The 16,044-nt window shown below is 52.4% G+C and overlaps 1 protein-coding gene across 1 annotated transcript in view; it reads right to left on the reverse strand.

Annotated features, from left to right (window-relative positions):
- Positions 1 to 16,044, reverse strand: part of LOC140481859 (dynactin subunit 1-like) — a 148,036-nt gene that overhangs the window by 90,704 nt on the left and 41,288 nt on the right. Inside the window, 2 exon segments of the mRNA XM_072578436.1 lie at positions 4,831 to 4,851; positions 10,523 to 10,540. Coding sequence (XP_072434537.1) covers positions 4,831 to 4,851; positions 10,523 to 10,540 — 39 coding nt within the window.

Consider the following 16,044-nt stretch of genomic DNA (forward strand, 5'->3'; position numbering starts at 1 on the left):
AGTAGGTCTTACGAGGATAGGTTGAGAGTTCTCGGCCTTTTCTCGTTGGAACGGCGAAGGATGAGGGGTGACTTGATAGAGGTTTATAAGATGATCAGAGGAATAGATAGAGTAGACAGTCAGAAACTTTTTCCCCGGGTACAACAGAGTGTTACAAGGGGACATAAATTTAAGGTGAAGGGTGGAAGGTATAGGGGAGATGTCAGGGGTGGGTTCTTTACCCAGAGAGTGGTGGGGGCATGGAATGCGCTGCCCGAGGGAGTGGTAGAGTCAGATTCATTGGCGACCTTTAAGCGGCATTTGGATAGGTACATGGATGGGTGCTTAATCTAGGATAGAAGTTCGGCACAACATCGTGGGCCGAAGGGCCTGTTCTGTGCTGTATTGTTCTATGTTCTATGTTCTAAGATCATAAGACACAGAATTTATAGCAAAAGATTACACTGTAACCCTTTTGCTATGAATTCTGCGTCTTACGATCTTATATGCCACAACCAACTGATGAGGGGGGCAGCGCTCCGGAAGCTAGCACTTCCAAATAGTTGGATTGTAACCTGGTGTTGTGTGATTGTTAACTCTATCTGCATATAACATACTTCATGTCCAAAGGCACCCTGATCCCTCTAAGCCTGCAACAAGGGGAGGTGACAATCCAGTGGCAGTATCGCTGGTCTATTAATCCAGAGAGCCACGGCAGGTTCTGGGGACCTGGGTTGGAATCCTGCCACAGCAGATAGGAGAATTTGAATCCAATAAATATCTGGAATTAAGAGTCCAATGTGATCATGAAACCATTGTTGATTGTCGGAAAACCTATCTGGGTCACTAATGCCCTTAAGGGAAGGAAACTGCCAGCCTTCCCGGGTTTGGCCTCCACATGACTCCAGACCCAGAGCAATGTGACTCTTAACTGCCCTCTGGGCATTTTGGGATTAGCAATAAATGCTGGCTAAGCCAGCAACACCCTCATTCTGAGAGTGAATAATGTGGCTTTCTTTTAATTCGTCCTGCCAAAATGGTCAAATGCCACACTTGGCCATGACACCCCAGCTGCTGAATACTCACCCCGACATTTACACTCTTACATCCCTTTACAGACTCACTATTTCCTCAAAGTAACAAACCGACTTTCCCACCTACATCTCGTTCCCTCATTTAAATCCCTGACATAGATTCAAATGGGGAACACAAAAGGCTGAATAAACACTGTGGATCATAAAGGTGGGCACAAACAGCTGACCAGAAATGCTGCAGCTTGGTGTTAGGAGGAACTGGAGGAAATCGCTATTAGAAAGGAAATGATATCGGAGAAATTGATGCAATTAAAAGCTGATGAATCCCCAAAGGTCTGATAACCTATATCTCAGAGTACTTCAATCGAAGATTTCATAGCAGAGCACTTGGATAACAGTAACAGGATTGGGCAGAGTCAGCATGAATTTCTGAAAGGGAAATCACACTTGACAAATCTTCTGGAATTCTTCCAAGACACGACTCATAGAAGCCAGTAGATATGGTATATTTACACTCTCAGAAGGTTGTCAACAACGTCCCACATGACGACAGATTAATGTGCAAAATTCAAGTGGATGAGGTTGGAGAAAGTGGAGTTTGGAGCTGGATGGACCACTGGACAAAGAGTGAGAATAACTGGGTCTGTTTCTGAAAGGCAGGCAGTGGTTAGTGGGGTCCCACAGGGATCAATACTGGGACCTCAGCTATTCACTATATATGGTCCTGATTTAGACGAGGGAACTTAATACAGTATCTCCAAACCTGCAGATAATCCAAAACTGGGTGGGAGGGTGAGCTGAGAGGATGATGCAGGATAATCTAATCTTAATCTAATCTAATATGTTGCAGTGTGATTTGGATAGGCTGAGTGGAGTCACAGAGTTCGACAGCACAGAGGAAGACAGACCCTTCAGCCCAGACTTACACTGACCAAAATATCCATCCACAACTAACCCCATTTCCCTGCACTTGGCCCTATCCTTCTAACCCTTTCCTATCCATGTATTTGTCCAAATGCCTTTTAAATGTTGTTAATGTACCTGCCTCAACCACTTCCACTGGCAGCTCATTCTCCATGCGTACCACTCTGTGTAAATAAGGTGCCCCGCAGGTTCCCTTAACCTGATGCCCTCTAGTCTCGATTTCCCAACCCTGGGAAAAAGGCTGAAGGTATTCACCCTATCCATGCCTCTCATGTTCTATACAACTCGATAAGGTCCTCCCCTCAGTCTCCTACACTCTTAAGAAAGTAGGTGAATGCACAGAAGTAAAATATGGATAAGTGTGAGTTTATATGCTTTGGTAGCAAAAAGAGTAAGGCAGCTTATTATCTGAATAGTTATAAATGGAGATGGGGGAACGTGCAACAAGAGCTGGGTGTCCTGCTATACCTGTTCCTGAAAGTAAGCAGGTGCAGCCATGAATCCAGGTAGCAGACTGGTCTGTTGGCCTTCACAGTGTGAGGATCGGAGTAGGAGCTGCAATTATACACAGCATTATTGAGATCTGTGTACAGATCTGCTCTCCTTATCAGAGGAAAGGTGTTCTTGCCACAGTTGGCTGAACTGATTCCTGTGACGCACAACTGACGTTTGAAGAGAGACAATCAGTTTGGCTTACACTGGAGTTCAGACCAAAGAGCACTCCAGCACAGAAACAGGCCCTTCAGCCCTCCAATCCTGTGCTGACACACACTAAAACTGTCTTCCCTTACAGAATCCATACCCCTCTATTCCCTTCCTATTCCTGTATCCGCCCAGGTGTTTCTTGAATGCTGCTATTGTATCTGCTTCCACCCCCCTTCTCTAGCAGCATGTTCCAGGCTCTCACCACTCTTTGTGTGAAACACCTCCCTCACACATCTCTTTTAAACATCCCCCCCCCCCCCCACACCTTGAACCTATGTCCCCTAGTAACTGACCCATCTACCCTGGGGAAAAACCTCATATTTCCCACTCTATCCCTGCCATTCACAATCTTATAAACTACTATCAGGTCGCCCCTCAACCCCCTGCGTTCCAGAAGAACAAACCCAGTCGATCCAACCTTCCTTCATAGCTAAAATCCCCCAGTCCAGGCAACATCCTGATAAACCTTTTCTGTCCCCTCTCCAAAGCATCCACATCCTTCTGGTAGTGGGGTGACCAAAACTGGACGCAAGAATGGTGGAGGTGGAATCTTATAGAGGCCTATAAAATTCGAACAAGAGTTGACAGGATAGACACCTGAAGAGCGAGCCTGATGCCCAGATCCAGGAGTCAGTCTGAAGATATGGGGTAGGCCACCTTGGACAGAGACAAGGGAAAATGTCTTTATCCAGACAATGGAGAGTCTGGGGAATTTGTTCCCACAGAAAGCAGTTGAGGCCAAAATATTGGATGATTTCAGGGAGGAGTTGGCTCATTTCTGACTGAGGGAATCAAAGGATACGGGAGAAGAGCGGGAATAACAGATAACCATCATGAACCACACTCGAAGGGCTGAATGGCCTATAAACAGTTGAGAAGCCTTCACAAAGCCCTACGCCTGAAAATGAGTCACATCTCTCCCGGTTTCCAGTTAGTTTCAAGCGTTGTGAACGACGTTGTACAGTAATCTCTGCTGTGAGGAAACCAATGCAAATCCCAGTGACTGGTTTCTCTCTGCAGCAAGCAGTCACCGCACCTAATGCTATCGTGATCTCAGTTACTGAAGAGCCTGAGTTCAGAAGGACAGATGTTCATGGAATATCCATATTTCTATCCACCTCAGACAGTACATCATCAACAACTCTCAGATTCTTTCAACACAATATCCAGTCCATAAAACCATAGTGACTCTGATTGGTCACACTGCAAATGTCTACATCTCTGGCTATAACCTTAATATTGGATTGCAGCTCCTTCTCCATTATGGATGTGAGGGAAGCGGTTAGGTTTGCTGCTTCAAACAGAGGAAGTGCTGGAGATAATGGAGAGAAATATAGAGTTAAGACTGCAACTCCACTGACCTTACTGCCACAGAGTCAGACTGCATGGTAACAGACCCTTTGGTCAGTGTTAACTCTGATGATCTCTCCACAGATGCTGACAGATCTGCTCAGTTTCTCCAGCACTTCTTGTTTTTGTTTCAGATCTCTAGCATCACAATAGTTTACTCCACTCCGATTACTCCATTTCTTGAATAAAGCTGCTACATTTACTGGCTGGGACCAGTCTCCAGTCGAAGCAATTTTGGAAAATGGAACTGACGTGTTGTCACTTCTTTCAAGCCCCGAGGATACAGGCTATCCAGTTTTAGGATCAAGCGTTTTTTTCAGCACATCTTCCCTGGTCAGGGTGATCGTTTTCATTTCCTCCTGATCTATTGCCTTCTGATTTTAATGACCCTTTGAGAAGATTTTTAAAGCCTCTGCCATTCCTTTAGCTCCCATGATCGAGTCCCCAGCCTCCCACTCCCATTGTCAGAGTCACTTGAACTCCCTACCTCACCGTGCGCTCCCCCTCCCCCAATAGACCAGAGTTACACTGGCCACTCTGTGCTCTGGTGCTTGTAGTCAGCTCTGTTGCAGTTGAGAACAATCATGGCGGTGTTTGCCAGCACCAAAACGCAGGTTTTGTGCTGACTGTGATCTCAGTGCTGCTGGAGTACTGTACACGGTCCAGCTCCCAGACCAGCCAACAGAGATCCCACCTGCGACAGGCTCCAAACACATGGATCTTTCAGATCTTCACCCAGCCCCTCTCCCATATCCAGTACACCCAGGTTACAATGCCTCTGGCAGTTCAGATTATCCGCCTGGAAGAAGGATTCCCATTACCACTGGCTGGTGCTCACCTTGGTGCGTCTGGCAGGTTGCTGTGGACGAGGAGCCAGAGTAGAAGGAAAGGGGGAGAGAGCAACAGTGCACAAACAGCAGCAGCAGCAGCGACCGACCGACCGAAACAAAGGGAGATTGGATAGAGAGAAAAACAGCATCACAGTTAGTCAAGAGCCAGTGATTTCAGAGACAGTGGAATGGGGAACAAACGACTGGACAACAGTGGTTACCTTGGGCTGCAGCAACCCAGGACCTCAGATGGTCATAGCTCAAGGAACCAGGGAACCAGCATTGCAGTCAGTCATTCCTCACCCAGAATGGCAGTTAGTGCAACAAACAACAGATACTTACAGCAAGAGTTAGCTCCCCACGCCCTGTCAGCACCAACCAGGACACTCTCACTCAGCACCCACCCGGCTCACACTCAACCTGCTCACACTTACTCAGGGCCCACCACGCTCACGGCCCACCCAGCTCACACCCCGCTCACACTCGCTCACTCAGGGCCCACCCCGCTCACAACACGCTTAGGGCCCACCCCGCTCACAACACGCTCAGGGCCCAACCCGCTCACAACACGCTCAGGGCCCACCCCGCTCACAACACGCTCACTCAGGGCCCACCGCGCTCCCGCCCGCTCACTCAGGGCCCACCCCGCTCCCGCTCGCTCACTCAGGGCCCACCCCGCTCCCGCTCGCTCACTCAGGGCCCACCCCGCTCCCGCTCGCTCACTCAGGGCCCACCCCGCTCCCGCTCGCTCACTCAGGGCCCACCCCGCTCACAACACGCTCACTCAGGGCCCACCGCGCTCCCGCCCGCTCACTCAGGGCCCACCCCGCTCCCGCTCGCTCACTCAGGGCCCACCCCGCTCCCGCTCGCTCACTCAGGGCCCACACCACTCACGCTCGCTCACTCAGGGCCCACACTCACTCACTCAGGGCCCACCCCGCTCCCACTCGCTCACTCAGGGCCCACACCACTCACGCTCACACTCACTCACTCAGGGCCCACCCCGCTCCCGCTCGCTCACTCAGGGCCCACCCCGCTCCCGCTCGCTCACTCAGGGCCCACCCCGCTCCCGCTCGCTCAGGGCCCACCCCGCTCCCGCTCGCTCACTCAGGGCCCACCCCGCTCACGCTCGCTCACTCAGGGCCCACACCACTCACGCTCACACTCACTCACTCAGGGCCCACCCCGCTCCCACTCGCTCACTCAGGGCCCACCCCGCTCCCACTCGCTCACTCAGGGCCCACACCACTCACGCTCACACTCGCTCACTCAGGGCCCACCCCGCTACCGCTCGCTCACTCAGGGCCCACCCCGCTCACGCTCACACTCACTCACTCAGGGCCCACCCCGCTCCCACTCGCTCACTCAGGGCCCACCCCGCTCCCACTCGCTCACTCAGGGCCCACACCACTCACGCTCACACTCGCTCACTCAGGGCCCACCCCGCTCCCGCTCGCTCACTCAGGGCCCACCCCGCTCACGCTCGCTCACTCAGGGCCCACCCCGCTCACGCTCGCTCACTCAGGGCCCACACCACTCACGCTCACACTCACTCACTCAGGGCCCACCCCGCTCCCACTCGCTCACTCAGGGCCCACACCACTCACGCTCACACTCGCTCACTCAGGGCCCACCCCGCTCACGCTCGCTCACTCAGGGCCCACCCCGCTCCCGCTCGCTCACTCAGGGCCCACCCCGCTCACACTCCCGCTCGCCCACTCAGGGCCCACCCTGCTCACACTCGCTCACTCAGGGCCCACCCTGCTCACACTCGCTCACTCAGGGCCCACACCACTCACATTCCCGCTCGCTCACTCAGGGCCCACCCTGCTCACACTCGCTCACTCAGGGCCCACCCTGCTCACACTCGCTCACTCAGGGTCCACACCGCTCACATTCCCGCTCGCTCACTCAGGGCCCACCCCGCTCCCGCTCGCTCACTCAGGGCCCACCCCGCTCCCGCTCGCTCACTCAGGGCCCACACCACTCACGCTCCCGCTCGCTCACTCAGGGCCCACCCCGCTCACACTCGCTCACTCAGGGCCCACCCCGCTCCCACTCGCTCACTCAGGGCCCACACCACTCACGCTCCCGCTCGCTCACTCAGGGCCCACCCCGCTCCCGCTCGCTCACTCAGGGCACACCCCGCTCCCGCTCGCTCACTCAGGGCCCACCCCGCTCCCGCTCGCTCACTCAGGGCCCACCCCGCTCACACTCCCGCTCGCCCACTCAGGGCCCACCCTGCTCACACTCGCTCACTCAGGGCCCACCCTGCTCACACTCGCTCACTCAGGGCCCACACCGCTCACATTCCCGCTCGCTCACTCAGGGCCCACCCCGCTCCCGCTCGCTCACTCAGGGCCCACCCCGCTCCCGCTCGCTCACTCAGGGCCCACACCGCTCCCGCTCGCTCACTCAGGGCCCACCCCGCTCACACTCCCGCTCGCCCACTCAGGGCCCACCCTGCTCACACTCGCTCACTCAGGGCCCACCCTGCTCACACTCGCTCACTCAGGGCCCACACCGCTCACATTCCCGCTCGCTCACTCAGGGCCCACCCCGCTCCCGCTCGCTCACTCAGGGCCCACCCCGCTCCCGCTCGCTCACTCAGGGCCCACCCCGCTCCCGCTCGCTCACTCAGGGCCCACCCTGCTCACGCTCGCTCACTCAGGGCCCACACCGCTCACATTCCCGCTCGCTCACTCAGGGCCCACCCCGCTCCCGCTCGCTCACTCAGGGCCCACACCACTCACGCTCGCTCACTCAGGGCCCACCCCGCTCCCGCTCACTCACTCGGCGCCCCGTCCCCACTCACTCGGCGCCCCGTCCCCACTCACTCGGCGCCCCGCCCCCACTCACTCAGGGCCCCTCCCCCCTCACGGCCACTCACTCAGGGCCCCTCCCCCCTCACGGCCACTCACTCAGGGCCCCTCCCCCCTCACGGCCACTCACTCAGGGCCCCTCCCCCCTCACGGCCACTCACTCAGGGCCCCTCCCCCCTCACGGCCACTCACTCAGGGCCCCTCCCCCCTCACGGCCACTCACTCAGGGCCCCTCCCCCCTCACGGCCACTCACTCAGGGCCCCTCCCCCCTCACGGCCACTCACTCAGGGCCCCTCCCCCCTCACGGCCACTCACTCAGGGCCCCTCCCCCCTCACGGCCACTCACTCAGGGCCCCGCCCCCACTCACTCAGGGCCCCTCCCCCCTCACGGCCACTCACTCAGGGCCCCGCCCCCACTCACTCAGGGCCCCTCCCCCCTCACGGCCACTCACTCAGGGCCCCGACCCCCCTCACTCAGGGCCCCACTCACGGCCACTCACTCAGGGCCCCGACCCCACTCACTCAGGGCCCCTTTCCCCCTCACGGCCACTCACTCAGGGCCCCGACCCCACTCACTCAGGGCCCCTTTCCCCCTCACGGCCACTCACTCAGGGCCCCGACCCCCCTCACTCAGGGCCCCACTCACGGCCACTCACTCAGGGCCCCGACCCCACTCACTCAGGGCCCCTTTCCCCCTCACGGCCACTCACTCAGGGCTCCGCCCCCGCTCACTCAGGGCTCCGCCCCTGCTCACACTCACTCACTCAGGGCTCACCCTGCTCACGCTCACTCACTCAGGGCTCACCCTGCTCACGCTCACTCACTCACTCAGGGCCCACCCTGCTCACGCTCACTCACTCAGGGCCCACCCCTGCTCACGCTCACTCACTCACTCAGGGCCCACCCTGCTCACGCTCGCTCACTCACTCAGGGCCCACCCCTGCTCACGCTCGCTCGCTCAGGGCCCACCCCTGCTCACGCTCGCTCACTCAGGGCCCACCCCTGCTCACGCTCGCTCGCTCAGGGCCCACCCCTGCTCACGCTCACTCACTCAGGGCCCACCCTGCTCACGCTCACTAACTCAGGGCCCACCCTGCTCACGCTCACTCACTCAGGGCCCACCCTGCTCACGCTCACTCACTCAGGGCCCACCCTGCTCACGCTCACTCACTCAGGGCCCCACCCCTGTTCACGCTCACTCACTCAGGGCTCACCCTGCTCACGCTCACTCTCACTCACTCAGATCCCCGCCCCGCTCACGCTCACTCTCACTCACTCAGGGCCCGGCCCCGCTCACGCTCACTCATGGCCCCGGTTCGCTCACTCAGGGCCCCGCCCCGCCCACGCTCGCTCACTCACGCAGGGCCCCGCCCCGCTCGCTCGCTCACTCAGGGCCCCGCCCCGCTCGCTCACACTCGCTCGCTCGCTCACTCAGGGCTCACACTCGCTCGCTCGCTCACTCAGGGCCCACCCTGATTGCTCACTCAGTGCTCAGGCTCGCTCGCTCACTCATCCCCGTCCTCGTCTACACGCACGTCCTCGTCCTCGTCCACACCCACGCACGCATGTCCCTGTCCTCGTCCACACGGATGTCCCCGTCCACACGACCATCCCCGCCCATGTCCACACGCCCGTCCCAGTCCCTGTCCATGTCCACACGCATGTCCCCATCCCCGTCCCCGTCCACACGCATGTCCCAGTCCCTGTCCATGTCCACACGCCCGTCCCAGTCCCCGTCCATGTCCACACGCACGTCCCCATCCCCGTCCCCGTCCACACGCATGTCCCAGTCCCTGTCCATGTCCACACGCATGTCCCAGTCCCTGTCCATGTCCACACGCATGTCCCCGTCCCCGTCCACACGCATGTCCCAGTCCCTGTCCATGTCCACACGCACGTCCCCATCCCCACGCATGTCCCAGTCCCTGTCCATGTCCACACGCATGTCCCAGTCCCTGTCCATACACACGCACATCCTCCTCCTCGTACACAAGCACATTCTCACATAGCAGTGCTCTGCTCTGCCCCCAGTGGAGGTAAATATTTCCTTTGATACGAGGATAAGAACTAGTCACAGGATTCCAGGTGTACTCTAACTCATGGCCTGCCCAATTTTGGCAGGACCTTCCTAGTTCTCTGCTCGATTCCCTTTGAAATAAAGGCCTTGGCTCAACTGATCTTCTCTATGACGAATCAGATTTGAATGCTAGCTTGTTATGAATCATGCACAAGGATTCCAAACTCCCTCTGTTCTGAAGCTTTCTGCAGACTTTCCCTAGTTAAATAATATTCATCTCTATCCTTCCTGCCAAAGTACAGAACTTCTTCACAACTTACTTTCCTACCTACCTTTATCTTATCAACTAAATCTTTGCTTTCTTCATTCAAGTCAGTTTGACACATTGTGAACAATTGTAGTCCCAGCACAGGTCTCTGTGACACACCACTCATAACATCTTGCCAAACTGCTAATGACCTATTTCTTCCTGTCTCCATCATCCCACCCCTCACACCATGAGCTCTCACATACAGGCACAGCAATCAGACCTACACACTGCTCACAAACACATTTCATATCCACACTCCAGCAACACTGCTTCACTCAAGAGATTCACATGAAACAATCCCCTAGGCAACTCACACACAACCCCACTGAGATTAATGTTTATGGTTATCCATCATGCAACGTTATTCAGGAACAATGCATTTTAAAAAGACAGTATCCACAAGAAACATTCTAGGAAAGGAAACATTAGAAAAAAAAATGTAAAAATTGGGTACATTTGACTGAAATTAAAAGCAGAAACTATTTAAAACAGAGAAAGCATGCTGTTTGAAGCATGCAGAGGTTGGGAATGGTAAAGATTGAACTGGTACCTTTCTCAGTGCTGGGGTCTGCCGCATCATTATGCAAAGGATACAGAGAGACACCGTCAGATATGAAGATGAATGCAGTCTGTTTCAGCTGCTGCCGACTGCCTGCAAATGGCTGCTGAGGCTCTCCACCATCAGAGAGCACAAATCCTGCCCGGCAGTCGACTGACTGAGAGGGAGGGGGGGGGGGGGAGAAAGAGAGGTGGGGGGGGTGGGGAGAAAAGAGAGAGAGAGAGAGAGAGAGAGAGAGAGAGAGAGAGAGAGAGAGAGAGAGAGAGAGGGGGGGGGGGAGAGAGAGACAGAGAGCAAGACAGGGAGGGAGGGAAGGTGTACACTCCAAGAAACCAGGGGCCCAGCCTTTCGTCAAGCACCAAGCCTGCCTTGTACTTGCATAATAGGGCAGGCTGCTCACAGCATCGAGCTCCCCAGTCTCTGCAAACACCCTGTGATGAGATCAGTGCTGCTGCTGTCTTCTCCTCCCTCACAGAGACAGCTGGGAAAAGCAGAATCCCACAGCTCACTACACTGATCTAATGCTTATCCTGGGAGATGTAGCAGCCTGAGCTGCTCCTCTGTCACTTAGCAACACTAGACATTTGACAGAGTGATAGGTTGTCTGCTCACCTCTGCCACTCCAACCCCCCCCCCTCCCATACAATGGGCAAGACTTGGGGGGAGGGGATTTCCATGTCACACTGTAATGCCCTCAGAGTATGGCATCCCATCTGTCGTGCAGTATTACAACCATATCACGTAATAAACTCCCCGGACAGCACAGGGGACCCGTGCTGCAGGAGAAACTCAGTGAGCTTTCTCCCAGAACCTCTCAAAGATTCACTCCTTACAACTGTCCAATTCTCCTTCAAAAGCCTTCATCAAATCCGTCATCGTGGATCCTAATCACTCATTGCAGAAAGTAGTTTCTCATTGTGTGACTGGTGGTTCCTTTGCCAGCTCAGCACTACCTTCTCAAGGGCAACTCAGGGTCATTTTCCAGCAGATACAGAGGTGTTTCAGCTGATCTTTGCCATGCTAGTTAGAAGCACTGAACAATCTATTCTCATTTTCAGCAGATGGCCCGTCAATGTGGATACTCTAGTGTTTGAAGTGATACTTCCTAAATGTTGGCACAGTTCCTAGCTCCACAGTTCCACATAATCAACGTGGTTCATAGGATGCTATCCTTGGGATAGAGCAACTGAAATGGAGATTATTCAATGAGATCCCAGGCATTGGAGAGACCACATCCTAAATATAATTTCCCAGAAATGTGATTATTACCCATTGGTTTTTCAGTAGGCCATTCAGCCCCTCGAGCCTCATCGGCTGTTCAATAAGACCATGACTGATCTGCAGCCAAACTCCATAGGTTCACCTTGGGCACATACAACACAACACCCTTGCTTAACAAAAACCTACATTTTTAATCAAATTTAAATTTAACCGGGCTTAAGTTTTTAACTGAATTTGCATTAAAACATAGGACATTCCAGCACAGTATAGGCCCTTCAGCCCTCGATGTTGCACTGACCTGTGAAACTGTCTGAAGCCCAAGGAACCCACACTATTCCATTCTCATCCACATGTTGATCCAATAACCATTTAAATGCCCTTAAAAGTTGGTGAGTCTACTACTGTTGCAGGCAGGACGTTCCACACCCTGACTAATGAGTAAAGAAACTACCTCTGACATCTGTCCTATATCGATAACCCTTCAATTTAAGTTAAAAACCACACAACACCAGGTTATAGTCCAACAGGATTATTTGGAAACACTAGCTTTCGGAGTGATGCTCCTTCACAACCACTTGGTGAAGGAGCACTGGCGTCTCCAAATCATGGTCCCCAATTCTAACAAAAACAGCCTCAAGTCCCTCAGCCTTTCCTCATAAGACCTTCCCTCCATACGAGGCAACACCCCAGTAAATCTCCTCTGTACCTTTTCCAAAGCTTCCACATCCTTCCTATAATGCGGTGACCAGAACTGTACACAATACTCCAAGTGTGGCCGTACCAGAGTTTTGTACAGCTGCAGCGTAACCTCATGGCTCCAAACCTGAATCCCTCTACCAATAAAAGCAAACACACTGTATGTCTATCAACCTGGGTGACGACTTTCAGAGATGTACAGTGAAACTGAGATCTCTCTGCTCATCTACACTACCAAGCCCAGTACTCAGGATTCCTGGTGCTCCTTCCAAAGTGAATCACCTCACCCATTTCTACATTAAACTCCATTTGCCACCTCTCAGCCCAGCTCTGCAGCTTAACCATGTCCCTCTGTAACCTACAACATCCTTCGGTACTATCCACAACTGTACTGACCTTAGCAAAATCTGTAAGTTTACTAACCCATTCCATGCCCTCATTCAGGCCATTTATAAAAATGACAAACAGCAGTAGTCCCAAAACAGATCCTTGCGGTACACCACCAGTAACTGAACTCCAGGATGAACATTTCCCAACAACCACTACCCTCTGTCTTCTTTCAGTTAGCCAACTTCCAATCCAAATCACTAAATCACCCTCAATCCCAGGTCTGTGTTTTCTGCAATAGCCTACCGTGGGGAACCTTACCAAATGCCTTACTGAAATCCATAAACACCACATCACCCACCTTACCCTCATCCACCTGACCTACTCGTGTTGACTATCCCTAATCAACTTATTCCTTTCTACATGATTATAAATTCTCTCTCGACCCACAACTGAAGTAAGGCTCACTGGTCTAGAATTACCAGGGTTGTCTCTACTCACCTTCTTGAACAGGGGAACCACATTTGCTGTCCTCCAGTCTTTGGCCATGCTAGATTTCCCGTAGTGTTAGGTGAAGGGGTAAATGTAGGGGAGTGAGTCGTGCTTTGACGGGTCGGTGTGGACTTGTTGAGCCGAAGGTCCTGTTTCCACACTAAGTAATCTAATCTACTTAATCCCATCTAGTCTAGTAGCCTGTATCTCAGTATTCTCGATAACATTGTCTTTTACTAGTGTGAATACTGATGAAAAATATTCATTTCGCACTTTCCCTATCTCCTCTAACTCCACGCAGTTTCCCACTACTGTCCTTGATTGGCCCTCATCTTACTCTAGTCATTCTTTTATCCCTTCAGGTTTTCCTTGATCCTACCTGCCTACATCCCCTCCTCTCTTTACTCTCTCTCTTTAGGTCTTTCCTGACTAATCTGTACCTCTCAATCACCCTAACTGAGCCTTCATGTCTCACCTTTACATAAGCCTCCTTCTTCCTCTTGACAAGAGATTCAACTTCTTTAGTAAACCACGGCTCCCTCACTCAACCACTTCCTCCCTGCCTGACAGGTACATATAGTAGCTGTTCCTTGAATAAGCTCCACATTTCAATTGCGCCCATCCTATGCATTGTAAATCTTGCCTAATCACATCATAATTGCCTTTCCCCCAGCTGTAACTCTTTACATGCGGTATATGCCTCTCTCTTTCTATCACTAAAGTAAACATAACCAAATTGTGATTTGGAGATGCTGGTGTTGGACTGGGGTGTACAAAGTTAAAAAAAAATCACACACAACACCAGGTTATAGACCAACAGGTTTAATTGGAAGCACACGAGCTTTCAGAGCATCAGGTGATACCTGAGGAAGGAGCGTCACTCCGAAAGCTCGTGTGCTTCCAATTAAACCTGTTGGTCTATAACCTGGTGTTGTGATTTTTAACTTTATAACCGAATTGTGGTCACTATCACCAAAGTGCTCACCTACCTCCAAATCTAACACCTGACCAGGTTTGTTACCCAGTACCAAATCCAATGTAGCCTCGCCCTTGTTGGTCTGTCTACATACTGGGTCAGGAAACCCTCCTGCACACATTGGACACAAACTGACCCTGTAAAGTACTCAAACTATAGTATTCCCAGTCAATATTTGGAAAGTTAATGTCCCCCATAACAGCCACCCTGTTACTCACACTTATCAAGGATCATCTTTGCTATCCTTTCCTCTACACCTCTGGAACTATTCGGAGGCCTACAGAAAACTCCCAACAGGGTGACCTCTCCTTTCCTGTTTCTAACCCCAGCCCATACTACCTCAGTTGACGAGTCCCCTAACATCCTTTCTGCCACCGTAATACTGTCCTTGACTAACAATGCTACACCTCCCCCTCTTTTACCATCTTCTCTGTTCTTACTGATACATCTAAATCCTGGACCCTGCAACACCCATTCCTGTCCCTGCTCTATCCATGTCTCCGAAATGGCCACAACATCGAAGTCCCAGATATCAACCTTATGCAAGTTCACCCACCTTATTCCGGATGCTCCTGGCGTTGAAGTAGACAATCTTCAAACCAATTTCTTCCTTGCCGGTGCCCTTTTGTGACCTTGAAACCATATTTCTGACCTTACCACTCTCAACCTCCTGTGTAATGGAACTACAATTTCAGCTTCAGTCTCCCTGCTGAATTAGTTTAAACTATCATTTGATGAAGAGAGGTTTGTACTTCCACTACACTCCCCAATGATCTGGCCCTAACTCTTAGTACAGTTCTAGTCACCACATTATAGGAAGGGTGTGGAAGCTCTGGAAAGGGTTCAGAGGAGATTTACTCAGATGTTGCCTGGTATGGAGGGAAGGTCTTATGAGGAAAGGCTGAGGGACTTGAGGCTGTTTTCATTAGAGAGAAGAAGGTTGAGAGGTGACTTAATAGAGACATAAAAGATCAGAGGGTTAGATAGGGTGGGCAGGGAGAGCCTTTTTCCTCAGATGGTGATGGCTAGCACAAGGGGACATAGATTTAAATTGGGGGGGTGATAGATATAGGACAAATGTCAGAGGTACGTTCTTTACTCAGAATAGTAGGATGTGGAATACACTGCCTGCAACAGTAGTAGACTCACCACCTTTAACTTAAATTTAAAAGATTATTGGATAGGAGTATGGACGAGAATGGAATAGAGTAGGTTTGATGGGCATCAGATTGGTTCCACAGGTTGGTGCAACATCAAGGGCTGAAGGGCCTGCACTGTGCTGTTATGTTATGTTCTATGTCCAGTGTTAACCACTGAGCCACCGTGCCGCCCACAGTGATATTGACTTTTTATACCATTATTTAAATAATTAATGAACATTGTGAATAATTGAGGCACCAACATAGATCCCTACGAGACACTTTGGAATCGTGTGTGCAACTCTGGTCTCCTTCCTATTGAAACACACTGCCTGCAACAGTAGTAGACTCACTAAGTTTAACTTAAATTTAAATGATTATTGGATAGGCGTATGGACGAGAATGGAATAAAGTAGGTTAGATGGGCATCAGAAGAAAGAATATTGTGAAACTTGAAAGGGTTCAGAAAGGATTTACAAGGATGTTGCCAGAGTTGGAAGATTTGAGCTACAGGGAGAGGTTGAACAGGCTGGGGCTGTTTTCCCTGGAGCATCGGAGGATGAGGGGTGACCTTATAGAGGTTTATAAAATTATGAGGGGCATGTATAGGATAAACAGACAAGGTCTTTTCCCTGGGGTTGGGGAGTCCAGAACTAGAGGGG

This window comes from Chiloscyllium punctatum, chromosome 1 (genome assembly GCF_047496795.1).
Source record: "Chiloscyllium punctatum isolate Juve2018m chromosome 1, sChiPun1.3, whole genome shotgun sequence".
Taxonomy (NCBI): Eukaryota; Metazoa; Chordata; class Chondrichthyes; order Orectolobiformes; family Hemiscylliidae; genus Chiloscyllium; species Chiloscyllium punctatum.